This window comes from Adiantum capillus-veneris, chromosome 9 (assembly GCF_014529385.1).
Source record: "Adiantum capillus-veneris isolate H3 chromosome 9, ASM1452938v2, whole genome shotgun sequence".
Lineage (NCBI taxonomy): Eukaryota > Viridiplantae > Streptophyta > Polypodiopsida > Polypodiales > Pteridaceae > Adiantum > Adiantum capillus-veneris.
Genome location: NC_140939.1, coordinates 119,868,763 through 119,882,480, shown reverse-complemented (window position 1 = coordinate 119,882,480; position 13,718 = coordinate 119,868,763). Strand labels below are relative to the sequence as shown.

At 40.5% G+C, this 13,718-nt stretch overlaps 1 protein-coding gene and 1 long non-coding RNA gene across 3 annotated transcripts in view; one reads left to right on the top strand and one right to left on the bottom strand.

Annotated features, from left to right (window-relative positions):
• Positions 1-3,950, bottom strand: part of LOC147451081 (single myb histone 1-like) — an 87,231-nt gene extending 83,281 nt beyond the window's left edge. Inside the window, exons 1-2 of one of the 2 annotated variants that reach the window (XM_086520036.1) lie at positions 3,663-3,950; positions 1,532-1,716 (exon numbers count right to left, since the gene is read on the bottom strand). In XM_086520036.1, the coding sequence (XP_086376162.1) occupies positions 1,532-1,716; positions 3,663-3,818 (341 nt within the window). In that variant the 5' untranslated portion in view covers positions 3,819-3,950. The remainder of the gene's footprint in view (positions 1-1,531; positions 1,717-3,662) is intronic. The other variant, XM_086520035.1, reaches the window with a different exon arrangement.
• Positions 1-12,960, top strand: part of LOC147451080 (uncharacterized) — a 117,843-nt gene extending 104,883 nt beyond the window's left edge. Inside the window, exon 3 of the long non-coding RNA XR_015189312.1 lies at positions 12,484-12,960. This is a non-coding gene — a long non-coding RNA (uncharacterized LOC147451080). The remainder of the gene's footprint in view (positions 1-12,483) is intronic.
• The last annotated feature ends 758 nt before the right edge of the window (positions 12,961-13,718 follow it).

The following is a 13,718-nucleotide window of genomic DNA, read 5'->3' as shown; positions in this document are numbered from 1 at the left end:
GTTTGCATGTGTTTGATGAATGGTTTGTCACTCCGTCTCTATGTTCATCTCACTTTACATGGAATAGGTATGTTCATGGTTTTGTGTTGGAAGTGGTTTCACGAATTTTCAACCATGGAGATTCTTGAAGAAGAAAAAAGCATGACTCTTGACGAAGTTGAAGCATTGAAGATGACTTTGTGTTGCTACAAAGTCGCTTTCGGCGCGGCCCAAAGAAGCAAGCGTTGCAGACCTTTATGAAGTTCAAGTACCGCACGACCAACACATCAGAGTGGGCCGGCGAAGAGTCCCTTCTAGGATTCCGGATGCTATTGGCGATCTCCCTCGACGCCATACAGTTCGGTACCACTACCTCACTTTGAAAAGGAGAGGATGTCACGTGACACATCGAACCCTACGTGTCCGTGGACAAGCTACAACATGATCAGGGTTCAGTCAGTCCAGTCAGTCTAGATTTAGAAGTGATCTGGCACTTTTGTGAGTCTATTCGTAGACCGTGCATGCCCAGTCACTTGCATTCATTTGTACCACATTGTGCAATCAATAGTAGACCATTCTCGCCAACGAGAGTGGGGCCTTCGGAGGAGGGTTTTACAACCTCTCTGGTGTCGTATCTCTCTTCTCTCTCTGTCTCTCAGTCTCATACACTTGCACGCACGGTGTCCATTCACTTTGTTTGTGATAATAGCACTTTCCATTAAGAACGAAAGGCTCTCCCTTACATACGAACTAAAAGGAACCTTGAGCACAGTTCGGAGCACTCGTCTTGAGCAAAGCGCAAACAATCATTCCGCTGCACCTAACAGTGTGTGTGTGTGTGTGTGTGTGTAAGGCGTGAAACTGATACACATCTGGACTATAAGTCATAGCGTTCAAAAGGAAACTCCATAAACAAGAACCCGGGCTGATATAGGTAATTGTCATGAAAGAATTTCGTTGCTGAAAGGTGATGATATGAAGAGGCTCGTTCCAGTTGTTCGTTATCGCATTGTAGTTAGCAGCCCTGCACCTACATCTACATACGCCGCAAGGACGACTACAGGTATGCACTCATTATCACCAATTATTATGTCTTATATTTTGGCCTTGACATTGTAAACAATGAGAGGACTTTAAAGGATGAGTCATTATGAGTGTAGATAGGATAAGTGACAAACCTCAATGCATGCTAGCCCAAAAAAGAGGGCTTGAGTGTGAAAGAAAAGTACACACTGTAAATAAGTAAAATAATCCAGTTATATGCACACAAACACAGACTCACTATTGCCATTAGATTGTAAGTGCAAAACCCCTGCGGAAACTATTCAACTTGATTTGTTCCCAATGGAATTATCACAAACTTAGATAGTCTAAAGTGGATAAAAGAATCATTGACATTTCAGCACAAGCACTTTAGGGAAAGTATCAACCTCCACTTCATGGATCAGTAGGGTTGCAATTAAGACTTGATTTTCTATATGCTGCTCAAAAAAAGATTGTAGAATTGGTAGTCACATAATGTGTATCAAAAAGGGCATAAGCTCAAGCAGACCTGGCACCTAAAAGCTTTTTGTCCTCTGCCACACTTGAGATAGAAAGAACATCTGCCACTGTCCCTGATGTTCCTAAATCTCCTGGAGTTGTTCCAACTTGTTTCATCTTGGCTGCTAGAATTCTTGCTGCCCTCTCTCTTGAGCCCAATCCATTTGCACTTACACTCATATTGCGCCATTTATCCTGAGTACAATCAAGAATAAGCAACATGGCCAACAAAGGACTGCAGCATAGCTACTAATAAGGAAACCACATTTGAATAACAAAACATCAAATTTTGAAATAAAATTTTCTTTCCTTTTAGGACAGGAAAACCGCAGATGCGCTCCTAGATATGATCTGAGGACATCGGAACAATTTAGGTCTCAAGTCAATCTTCTCAAACACAAAAAAATTATAGATATGAACGAAACCACAAAAAACTTCTCAAACACCGATTTTTGAAAAATCAATGTTTTTGAAAAATCAACTGCATATCCGCTCCTAGATCATCTGAGGACACTGAAACAATTTAGGGCTCAAGTCAATATTTTCAAAAACTTGTGTTGCTCCTTAAATTAAGGCAAGTAGTCTACCTTTGCTTTACATAGTTACTTGAGCAAAGTTCATTATAGACATAAGATTTGATGACCATACAACATCCCACTATGTGTTACAGACCCAAGAAGAGTATGTCATTTAATTAGTCACTATTAAGTTCTCAGTTTTATTCAAAAGCAGAAAGCCCATTTAAAATCATGGGACGCTTTTTCACTATTTTACATATGTAACAGCCCTATTACAATTTACATTACATCAAGGTTGCTTGGTACCAAGAAAATTCCTGATACTACCCAGATGAAAAAACTGTGAAGTATGGGAAACAATATAAATATACGTCTTTATCAGTAAGCAAAATTAGTCATTCAATAGCAAACATGAAGAATGTGACCACTTAAGTAAATAATAGCGGAACATAGGCACTTGAGAGGCCAAGTGAGAAAGCATGGGATATCTGCTGCTCAAACGAACGACAACGCTGGTCAGAGATGGGGTCATGTCCGAGAAGAAATGTTAAGTGTCCCCCAGCAATCCGAGCATCCACAGAAGCGGCATTCATCTATGCCACTCAAGTGACGCAGGACCTCAAGACCCCATAACTATACTCAGGTTTTGTTTCAGAAGTATGAGCATCTTTTCTTGCAAGATGATCTTCCCCCGGTCTCCCTGTGGAGCATTCATACAACGACCACGCTATATGGATTGATGATTGGTCAGCTCAGAGTATCATCACACAGACCAAAGATAGAGGTGGGGTGAGCTCATGACATTCCCAGGGAGGAGAGAGTCTGTCGAGTATGCGGAGAGGAGGTGGAGAGCAAGGAGCATTTTGTTGCAAATGCAGACCTTATGATGAAATTAGAGGCAGATACAAGTCATTATTCAGAGATGAGCCTACCCTCCGCGAGATCATGCACTAGACATAGAGATACACTTCTGCAACCACATACAGAGACACCATAGTTATCGGGAAACACCCATTTAGGGGGGGGAACGCCGGAACGGCGTTCCGGGCCTCATGCAAGCTAGGAAACATTTCGGAACGGCTGTCCGGGCCTCATGCAAGCTAGGAAACGTTTCGGAACGGCCAGCCGTTCCGAACAAGCACTTGATACCAGAACGGATGGCCCGGAACCGCTCGGAACGGCCAAATTTTCAGATTTTGGTCTTGTGAGCCAAATTTTCAACCTTCAACCCTCAATGATCGGCCCACAACCTAGGGGCTTATTTGCAGCTATAGTGTACACTTACCAGGTCAAAAAATGTATTGGTGAAGCAGGTACATTCCTTGACCTGGACCAAGGCTCTCAAAATTGACCCAGAAGTCACTTCTAACAAGTTTTGCATGTGCTGAACAGCCTGAAGTTTCCCAAACTCTAGTTACATTTCTAAAGGGCAGCAAGGAGGGTTGTGCAGGAGTATGTTCCATTTCAGTAGCTCACTGCCAGTGCGATTCCGTGCAAGCAACTTTGCCTTGCAGCTACGAGCATAATCCAGTGAATAAATTACAAACAGCAGAAGCACATTCCTGGACTTTTTCACAACCGCATGAATCAAGGAAGCAACAATGCCAAAGGAAACAGAGGTACCTTAAGATCGACATTGGAGCGCGAGATAAGGCAAGAGCCAAAGTCGGCATCTTTCTGTATGGCTCTCCATTTTCCAGCACCGTACTTCTCAACCCCAGCACGGAGGGCACTCTCCTCTTCAGGTGTCCATTTCTGCTTTACCGCTCCAGACTTCATCACACTCCCTCCTTATTCACCAAGCCCGCCACAAGGGCACCGTAAGAGTCCAGCATCACAGTAACGTGCCGTGATAGTTGTTTGGAGAGCGAGCTGGCAGCTCCTCTCTCTCTCCTCTCTCTCTCTCTCTCTCAAGGGTGGTACGCCTCGAGTTCAAAACTCGTCATTTGGGATTGTTTCTGCTGCTTCTCGGTTACCTCTTTCTGTTTCTTGAATAAATAATAGTCCAGTTCACACGAGCCCAACGGCAACCTTCGATGGTTGTGAGCTCCCTCTGCTTCTCTGTTCACACAAGCCGGTAGAACACAGTATATTAGTTTTAGCGAGAGAATTGCCTCAGCGTCTAGAGTTAGACCAGTGGTAATGTGCTCAGCTTTGTGCTAAGGAGGAGATGGTTCGAAGCGTGTGGCCTGCATTTTGGATTGAAAAGCACCCAATAGCACACCTCTTTTTTTTTTCTTTTCTTTTTTTGGGGTGGGGTCCGGGGCAAAATGATGGCGGGTCCAAAGAGAAGCTGCGGATTTTTGGCCCAATCAGCATGCGCCACGAGCGACGTACGTCCCTTCTCCTCTCTCTTCCGCCAGCCCAGCCATATGTCTAAAGATGAATGATATACTATACTATAATCTGGTTAAGGTGACAATGAAGGTGAAATATTTTGACATGAAGGAGAAGATAGTATAATTATTAGGGAAAGGTCCCTTCTTGCTAGTCCTTGTGCTCTTGGCTACAACCTCATTCGGTGGAGACCGAGAGCCATGGTGGGAGTAACATTGCAGAAAAGGTCCCTTGGTGACCGTCATTGTACTCTTGGCTACAACCTCATTCGGTGAAGACTAGGAGCCATGGTGGGAGTAGCTTTAGAAAAGGTCACACATCTCTTGTCTGTCAAAATCTTTTTTTTTTGTTTTTTTTTGTGTGTGTGTGTGTTGTGTGTGTGTTGGGGGGGGGGGGGGGGGGGGGGAGTATAGTGAAGAAGGTAATAGCAAACATGCCAACATCTAGAATAATTTATTGCAAAAAGAAAATTCTTGATGTGCATTGAAATGGCATGAAAAAGTTCGCAAGAATTGGAGTTGATTGTGGCTATTGAGGTGGCGCACATCAATCAACCGGGGTGTGAGAATATCAACACCAAAAATCAAGGGAATGTGTGTTCTACCCCTTGACAAGCAAACAAACTTCACTATGGATTTAAGATTGACTAGCTCTACTACAATCAGGCAACATAGTTAGAAGCAAGAAAAAGTGGCAAGTGAGCAGTTTATTATAGAGGAAAACCATTCTAGGAAACTTTGTCAAGCCATCAATGGGGTAGTCAAATCATTATTTGTTGTGCATCATGATCAAGGTTCTTTCTCAAGGATTGTGACGACCTTAAGATAGCTCATTTTCTTGAACCTTTGGAGCTACATGAGATTCCATCTATTCTTTTTACATGCAATTGATGGCAACCTAAATTGTGCCTAAAGTGGAATGTAAAGAATAAGATGTATCTAAATTGTCCTCTAGGTCAACTTTGGCCTCTACTTGATGCTATATAATGAGAGAGAGAGAGAGAGTGTGTGTGTGTGTGTGTGTGTGCGCGCGCGCGCACGCGTGCTCTTGTGTATTAAACAACCATACAATATCACAAAGAATAGACATTTTGTTCAAGAAGACTAATAGCTCCCTCATGAACAATATATGTATAGCATTCCTACCTTAGAAATCTGAAAAACTCAATCACATCCATTATGTACAAAAAGGTATCGTTATTGAAGCAAATATCACCTTTCATAGTGTTGCATTGTACATGCCAAGCATTGCACACGAAAACAAGGGAAGTTTATATAATATGCACTCATCAACAGAGAAAAACACATGATTAGCCAGTTGTTGGTATTGCACATGTCAAAGGAGCCCAAATATGTTATAGATGTTGCCCAAGTGTGGTTAACTTTAGACGTTATATCAAATATGATGACTTATTGAGCCTAGTAACACTTTTAAATCATGAAAAATCATATTGTATAGGATTGTATTCGAGGTTTGATTTGAAAGCCTCTTAATGATAGGCAATGTCACATTAGACTTGCCTTTAGCTTCACCCTGTCAAGTCCTTATTGCTCAAACCAAGCTCCATATCCTAGCGCAAAGCCAAAGCCTTTCTTTTCGGATATGTATCAATCTACTGTTAAGTATGGAGCTTGATTTACCCCTTGTAAATTTTTGTATTAAATTCACGGCCAATCTCGAGCTTCCGATATATTCCTTTTTCGTCGAACTATTATGGCCGGATGGCGGCCCCAAAGTGGTTGGAAAATGGCCGGTCGGTTGGCCGATGGTAGGTAGTCAATGGTCGGTGGTCGAAGGTCAATGTTCAGTGGCCGATTTCAAAGGCAGACTTGTCTTCTCAATGGTGGCAACACATGGGCGCATTGGAGAGTTCAACTTGGACTTGTCTACACAAGGGCAACTACACACGGCTGCCTCTCATGAGAGAGGGCAACCCTTTTGGCCTATAAAAGGAGGCCTCTTCTACAAACAAAAGGATTGTGGTGCATTGTGAAGTTGATGTGAGGTGGTGAGAGTGAGGCAAAGCGGGAGCTCTATTAAGGGTATAATCCCTTTGTAGCCTACTTCTTGTTTGAAGTACTAAAGCCATTGAGTGGCTGCTTTCCCATGGATGTAGCCCACATTGGGTGAACCACGTATATCGTGCTCTCTCTCTCTCTCTCTCTCTCTCTCTCTCTCTCTCTCTCTCTCTCTCTCTCTCTCTCTCTCTCTCTAATCTCTCGTGTATGAAAAATTGTATCTCTCCATTAAGCAAGCTACTCTATTATCTACATAGCTACATCCTATTTCCTAACATCTTCAGAGGGGTGTGTGTGTGTGTGTGTGTGTGTGTGTGTGTGTGTGTGTGTACGTGTGTGTGTGTGTAGTAGCTTTCAATTTAGGGAGCAAGTGACATCAAATAATACAAGTATAGTAAATGGATTCTTCAAACAAACGATACTTCCATTAAGGTTAGCAATTACAACACAATACTTTCAAGGAAACTTGTGTGCAGAATATAGAAAGCTCCACAAATGATACTTGCATCCATTATGAGACAAGAACAAGTTAGTACTTAACTCATCGACTGAAGGTGTCTTTTTAGTGGGGCACTTGTCAACGATGTCCACTATATGCTATACACAAATTAAGGATAAAAAGTACTCGTCTTACCCATAACCTAAGTAGGAAGGTCCATGTAGAATTGGTTAGCGATGTATGGCCCAATGAGGAACTCATGTAAGTTGAAGGCCTCAGGATCAAAGACCACCACCTTCATATAAATTTGAAGGTGCTCCATGAAAGAGAATATAGGCGGGATTTATGGCATTTAATATTTAGAGTGGGGAAGTGAGGGAGTGGAAATGGTGGATGAAGTGGGGAAGGTGGTGCACCAGCAAGAGGTTGTTTTTGATAGCTCCCGCCATGTAGAGGTTTAGTCTAGATAGTGGGATAGTGAGCTTGTATAAGGTGGTACCTTGATTATACCTCCCTTCTGTAATTGCATGATAGTTTCCCACGTCATATGGTACCCTTTTAGATTTGCCAAAAATCCAGTTTTATTACAATATTCTCAAATGAAGAAAAAAGTGGTGTGTGTAATTACCCCTCCTTCCAAAAGCGCATTAGGTTGGGATAAAATTTTGATTTTGAGAGTCCGAGCACTAGGCCCCCAATAGGGACCTAGTGCCCACCTTTTGATACATGAGCTGACTTTTTTGAACTCCTTACAGGATTGCAGTTCCTTAGAAGAATCTAGGTCTTATAGATGATTCGCCAGAGTCTAATTCGCTTAAAATCGTTGCTGAAGAAAGCCTTACAAGGTCCTTGATATCTTTGCTTGCTTGCTCTACTAAATGATTGCTGAAAATGCTGGGCTCGATTTGAGCTAAATGATTGTTGAAAATGATGGGCTTGATTTGGGAGAGGATGACTTTACGAGCCCGTCATGAAGGTCTGTTGCTACTTCTATGAGTAAACTTGAGCACCTTTACTAGTACCATGAACTCCTTATTTATCCTAGCTCTTTGTAGCTGGTCATTGTGAACTACCAGCTTCATGCTTAAGAATGATGTGCTTACACCAAAAGTGGTGGCACTATCATGTATGGAGAGCCAGGAGGGGTAAATTGGATGGGTGATGGTGAATTTTTTTGGAATTTCATTGTTGACCCAAAGGATGTCATCAAAGTACCAAAAGGGAACCTGAGTTTTTCGTGGAGCTAAAGTCGGAGCTCAGGATCTTTTAGGCAAGAGTTGATGTAGTTGTATTCTAATGCATGAAGGTAAAGCTTACATCAAATTAGGGAACATGCAAGTCCCATAGGGATGTCATTGACTTGCCAAAAATATCTTCCATTGCATTGAATGTACATATGATTTATCAACCAAGAATTAAGCTCCATTGCTTGAGTTTTTCTAAAAGAGAGGTGGTTCTTGTATGACTAATGTGACGAGGTTCCACGCATACATCTACTAGGAAAGCTTTTAAAGGATATGAAAGGTCCTTGTTGGTCAAAGACATAGCTAAGTAAATTGTTTATAATTGTAATTAGGCCTATGTCTCCATGACGTGGGATATTTTCATAGCATTTCTTTATATCAACTAAGAAGATCGAGTTGACTTGTTCATGTAGGTTAAGGATAACCTCATATAGGGACCCACCGAGATTGCAGCTTTATATTGAAATATAGGAGAGCTTTTTTATTTAGTAGATGAGCTCGATGTTTTAGACATGATATATAAGTTTTTAGTATGCATGCTAATAGGAGTGAAGCTTTAGTAAAACAACAATTAGACTCACAAGTGATCATCTGAAGGCTTTTTTGTGAGCCTTGTATATAGCCATGAGATAAGGGAGAGGGAGATGGTTTTGAGCTTTGAAATTTAATCAAGAAGGATTGAATCTCCTGTAGAGTGGTGGAGGGAGATTTATCACTAGGTAGGAAATCATTTCCTTCTAAACTCTTCTAGGCTTCTTGAATCATAAAGGATGGGCAAATGAATATGGGGTTGTTAGTTACTTTGTCTAAGCAAGTAATAAAGAAATTGTTTTCAAACTATCAATGTGGGGATCAATGGGGGTTATCATTTTAGTGGAGACTTTAGTTGGGAGGGAACTTTCACAGTACTTCCAAAAGAGACTTTTAACTTGATCCTCATACAAATGAGGTGGTAGGATCAGAGTGTCTACATAAGGGTTTGACTGGGAATATGATTGAGTCCTTTCATAAGTGTGGTTCTTATGAGATTATTCTCAAGAAGCAAAAGATTTTTAAAAAAAAACATGTTTAGTCTTGGTGATAACCAGGCATTGATTCAATACAATGTTATATAGGTAGAGTAGATCAAGTAAAAACATCCTTAGCATTGCATACCATAAGCTTGATGGAGTGAAGGAAATACTAGGCAAAACATATGTTGTCCCATATTTCGTTAGTTCTGATGCTAATTCCATACAAAATAACCCAAAAAAGGTTTAGACAGACCTCAAGTCCATGAAAACATTCTGATAGGCTAGATGAAAGATAATGCGGTTCCTAGGTGGTTGAGTTTGGGAGAATAATCTTCGGCCGACTTCATCCTTGTTGATAATGGCTTGCAACCATTCAAAAGTACAATAGATATTTAGCACTAGGGGTACAACTAGGTGTAATTGTAGAGCGGGTTCTAGAGGTGGGTGTAGGATTTTGATTGAAGTCATGGGTGGAAGGTGATTCTCTTGCAGCCTGTGCAGTAGATCGGTTGATAGTGGAGTGACTAGCAGATGATTTAGAAGGGGAGAAGATAGGGTTCCACATAGGTGGAGTAGGTGGATGAGTCAAATATCGTGGACTTTGACTTTTATTTTGCTTTCCTCGACCCTGGTCCACCCGCCCCCTTTTTCCATGTCTAGACTCATAGCTAGAATTTCTGGTGGGTAATATACAACCTTTTGGAGGAATGAATCCAACTCATTAGCTTGAACATCCAAGGGTATTTGTTGGGAATAGGGCAGCTTGTTCGATGAATACCATTAGCCTATCCCAATACATAAAGTGAACGAGGAGTGCTTTTATGCCTTCTTGACCTTCAGTTCAAACCCACTTCAGAAACTTGAGGGTGCTCTTCGTCAAAGAATTAGTTGGAAAAAACTAGGTGACTTTAAAAATCATTAGCCCATAAGCATGATCAAACAAGAGTACATTGCCATCATGACATTGATCACCTTTTCCATTAAACTCACATCCACATTTATTAAAAGGTCTATGAATATTTCGTACTTGTGTAGCGTAGCTAGGATCTCAGCCTATGAGGGATATGACACCTTTTACCCCAAGAAGACACCTCAAGTTGATAGAACATCTCCATGTCTCAAAATGTGCCATACTAAATGGGCACCCAATGAGATAGGACTCAATAATATTGGAAGAATTGGTCACAAGAATGTGTTGTAGACCAATTCTTGTTGCTTCCTTATCCTTGTCATTTAGCAGGGTGAGAATAAATTTCTCATTAATGGGAGCTAGCAAAGCTTAGTTCCCAAAGCCCCAAACTTTTTGATGGATGTCTTGCAACATAGGTTCCAACCGTTGGTGTAGGATGAAAGGGTCGCTGTAAGCCTCCATAGGTTTAGAAACTTTTTCTAGGAGAGCCCCTACAACAAAAAACTCCTCCTTGATAGCTTCTTGCTCATCATCTTTGAGTTCATCTGGTATGAGGTTACCCATAGGGTTTGATGGTGGGGAAAAAGAAAACATAAGCGACCCCTTGAAGCATACTTTTCCTCCTCTGTCGGGTCATTTCGGAGTTTTTTGCCATGCATCTCCATAATTCTCCTCATGATGGAAGGAGAATTTTCCCTCCATTCCTTGCTTTCCCGGGATTCTTCAATGAAAATACTTGAGGTGTTGGTAAATGACGTCTCAAACCTTCTCAATAGCTTGCGAGGGATTTTCTCGAGCCAGGGCATAGATGCACAACCATGTAGGGATGTCCAAGATGACTAAGAGTAGAGTGTCAAACCCTACCCCTGCATTGAGCATGCAAGGTCATGTTCAATGATGGTGTTGTGGAAGAGGGGGTCCCTTATGCAAAGAAGTAAGCCTTGTATGAAGGAAGCTACAACAGGAAATTGATCGAAATACCCCAGCCGCATGAGATCTTCATGCCAAGTAGCAACGATGTCCTGCATTATGTGAGTCCAAAGTAATATAAGCTCATCTAGTTAGACAAAGGATCTTGGTAAGTTTGTGAGTTGCCAAGACCATTAGTGTGTATAGTTTTCAATTTAGGGAGTACATGACATCAAATTAATACAATTATAGTAAATGGATTCTTCAAACAAAAGATACTTCCATTAAGGTTAGAAATTACAACATATTATTTTTCTGGAAACTTGTGTGTTGACTATAGCTCCACAAATGATACCTGCATCCATTATGAGGCAAGAACAAGTTAGTACTTAACTCATACACTACAGGTGTCTTGTAAGCAGGGCACTTGTCATCGATGTCCACTATATGCTATACACAAATTAAAGATAAAAAGTACTCGTGTTTCCCATAACCTATGTAGGAAGGTCCATGTAGAATTAGTCAGCACCATATGGCCCAATGAGGAAGCCCTGTAAGTTGAAGGCCTCAAGATCACATACCACCATTTTCATATAAAATTTGAAGGTGTTCTATGAAAGAGAATATAAGCGAGATGTATGGTGGTCAGTATTCAGAGTGGGAGTGGAAGTGGAAGTGGAAGTGGTGGAAGAAGTGGGAAAGGTAGTGAACCTGCAAGAGGTTTTTTTTGATAGCTCCCACCATGCAGAGGTTTAGTCGAGATAGTGGGATAATGGACTCATGTAAGGTGGTACCTTAATTATACCTCCCTTCTCTAATTGCATCTAGTTGCTCACGTCATATAGTACCCTTTTAAATTTGCTAAAAACCCTTAATGATAGGTAACTTAAAAATAAGGGGAGGCTCCTACAATATTCTCGAGTGAAGCAAAAATTGGTGTTTGTAACCCTCCTTCTAAACCCACACTAGGTCAAGATAAAATTTTGATTTTCATTGTGTGTGTGTGTGTGTGTGTGCACCCACCCTTTCCAAAGCACCATACTTATTGAGACAATAGGCCCATTGAGTATAAGCCTACTACCACATCAAGTGATTATCAAATCTAGTCCAAGTTAAGTGACTATTTTACTAGTAAAGATATGCTTGATATTGTACAGAGCAAATGATTTTCCATATTATTGCTAGTAATCAAATTGAAAAAGATTTTCGAGAATAATATTTATTTTTTTTGTGAGTATTGTGCTTCAATTGAGCTAGATAGTCAAAATGATGAAAACAAGTAATGTTTGTGTGAGCATTGTACTCCACCTGGAGTTTATTTGGCTTTGATAGCCAAATAGCCAAAATCTTAAGAACAAGTAGACAACATTTCATCCTGGAGGAGATCTTGGAGTGAGTAGTTGTGTGAAACAAATACAAGAAAAGTGAGAGCAATAAGTTATATATCAAGGTAAGGTCACATAACATAATCATCACAGGAGTCATTTATATGGGTTATCATAGGCCTTAAAAGTTAACAATGTACTATTTAGCTCAAAAGGCTTTAAAAAGTGATAAGTACGTATTTTTTGCAGCCTTATCACCATCCAGCCATGAGGTACCAGGTCTACGTGCAAAACCCCAACAAGGGAGTCTACATTGCTACATATGCCCTTGGTTAAGAAAACACGAACTGTAGTCTTTGGGAAAAAGTACTTGCGAATAAAGTGGGAATTTTTGTATTAAACTATGATACCATAATCAAAATTTCATGGAGAAATACAGACATTCTATTCAAGAGCGTTAATTGCTCCCTCAAAGATTGAGTGTCTGAACGATGTACAAAAAGGTTTCGTTACTAAAGCAAATGATCACCTTTTGTAGTCCAACACTTTACAGGCCAACAATCATACACCAAGAGAAAGGAATCTCCTATTGCCAACATCTTTCAATACAAAAAGCACAAGATCCATCAATTGTTTGTATTACCGGTGTCAAGGAACACCACATGCTATATATGTCACCCAAGAGTGTTTATCTTTAGCATGGTTTATCAAATTTGATTCACTTATTTCAAACACAATCAAAGTTTATCACTTTTAATCATAAAAAATCATATTGTATTCAAAGTTTCTTTGAAAGCCTCTTGATGATGACAGACACGGTCACGTTACACTTGCCTTTAGCTTTACCTTCCCAAGTCCTTTATCGTCTCATTCAAACTCCTATATCTACGTGCCAAGCCAAAGACTTTCTTTTATATATGTTAATTGTACAAGTGTGTGCACACTTGTGCACATGCTTCTCATTTTTTTACGGAACACGTAAAAGGAGGAGGTATTTACCAAGCTACAAAGTGGAGCATTGATTAGGATATGGAGTGTGAATATCAATTGATCTCCTTACTTTGTATACCCTCCTTTATAGACATAATCACTAGGTAGAATATATCAAACTAATTGCATTAAAACAAAATAAGGAGTGGGTATCGACTCTATTACTTCCTTGATAACTAAAGGATTACCAAACAAGTCAATCACGTAAAGGAGGCCACAAATGATGCACTATTAAGTACAAACAAATCAATCCAAGGTTTTTTTTTAACCTGTCAAAATCACAGAGCATGCAAGATTACTTATATCAACACATTAATGCATGCCGCCATGCAAACTCTACTACAGAATTAATACATGCAAATATGTCCACTGACTACATTTTGAGTTCTCCTTGTTAAGTCAAAGATAAAATCTCAATGATTGATCAAAATTGATTGAGTGCAAACATTAAGGAAATTAAATCCTAGAAGAGCATTAAGTAACCTAAAGAGCAC